This window comes from Priapulus caudatus, unplaced genomic scaffold (assembly GCF_000485595.1).
Source record: "Priapulus caudatus unplaced genomic scaffold, Priapulus_caudatus-5.0.1 Scaffold1607, whole genome shotgun sequence".
Taxonomy (NCBI): Eukaryota; Metazoa; Priapulida; class Priapulimorpha; order Priapulimorphida; family Priapulidae; genus Priapulus; species Priapulus caudatus.
This window is the reverse complement of record NW_014578668.1, coordinates 43686-44837: the sequence shown is the minus strand read 5'-3', so window position 1 is coordinate 44837 and position 1152 is coordinate 43686. Positions and strand designations below refer to the sequence as shown.

The following is a 1152-nucleotide window of genomic DNA, read 5'->3' as shown; positions in this document are numbered from 1 at the left end:
GTGCGTGTGTGTGTGTGCGTGCGTGCGTGTGTGTGCGTGCGTGTGTGTGTGTGTGTGTTTGCTATAATAATGGGTATGTATGCTAACATTCACCCAGTCAAAGGAAAGAAAGCAGAAAAAACTGATGTGCTGATGTAAAAAATATCACAATCTTTGGGAATCGATCTAAATGACTGTTGGAACTCCTTGTTAATGGGAGCCCAGCAAACTGTTGTTGGCACCCCAGCCAACTGTTGTTGGGACCCCAGCCAACTGTTGTTGGGGCCCCAGCCAACTGTTGTTGGGGCCCCAGCTCACTGTTGTTGGGACCCCAGCCAACTGTTGTTGGGACCCCAGCCATGGGTGACGGGAACAATCTCCCAACCTCACCGGGAGGCATCACACTACACGCACGGCCACGTAAGGGGGCACGGCAGGGAAACGCGGGAAACTAGATCCAGCCTCATAGAACGCTCTCCCTCAAACCGTCCATCTCCATCACTGCGTCGTCGACCCTCGTCACAAGTGCTATCGTCGTCCCGTTGGTGCTGCCACCTACGTCGGTGCTGCTAATTACACCACTGCTGCCACCTACATTAGGGGAGCCACCTACACGAGTGCTGCCACCTACGTTGGTGCTGCCACGATTGTCACCGACTGCGGAAACGGCGCCTGCTGCCGTCGCGCCGGTGCTGCCACCTACTTCCGTTTCGCCGTCGCTCCGGCGGCGACCCTCGTCGTGCATCAGCACGAGCTCAACGTTGTCAGGCATCGCCGGCGGCAACCGCGTCTTTTCGGGCGACGCCAGGCAACCGTCGACGTTGTTGTTGTTGTTGTTGAGCGCGCAGCGGCGTCCGCGTCCTGGCGCGGGGGCGCCACCCTCCGCCTCTTCGACGAACTCGACGTGGAATCGTCCGCGCACGTTGGTGCTGCCGCCGTCGTACGCCGGCGCCCCCTCGCTGGTCGCGTTCGAGGCCAGGTCGCCGGAGGAACTGGCGTGCGGAGTCGGGGGAACTTGCTCCCGATACTGGAAGAGAAGCAATGTTAGGGAGAGTCCAGCGATGACCCGGGTTGTATGTATGCTGGCTATGCAAGTCTGTAAGAGTATGTTACACGCACGGACTCACGCACGCACGCACGCACGCACGCACGCACGCACGCACGCACGCACGC

General features: G+C 59.6%; 1 protein-coding gene across 1 annotated transcript in view; it reads right to left on the bottom strand.

Moving 5' to 3' along the window:
• Positions 1–6: 6 nt before the first annotated feature.
• LOC106817141 (sodium- and chloride-dependent betaine transporter-like) overlaps positions 7–1152 on the bottom strand; it is a 12342-nt gene continuing 11196 nt past the window's right edge. The window contains exon 13 of the mRNA XM_014821789.1: positions 7–1006. Within this exon, the coding sequence (XP_014677275.1) occupies positions 443–1006 (564 nt within the window). The 3' untranslated portion in view covers positions 7–442. The remainder of the gene's footprint in view (positions 1007–1152) is intronic.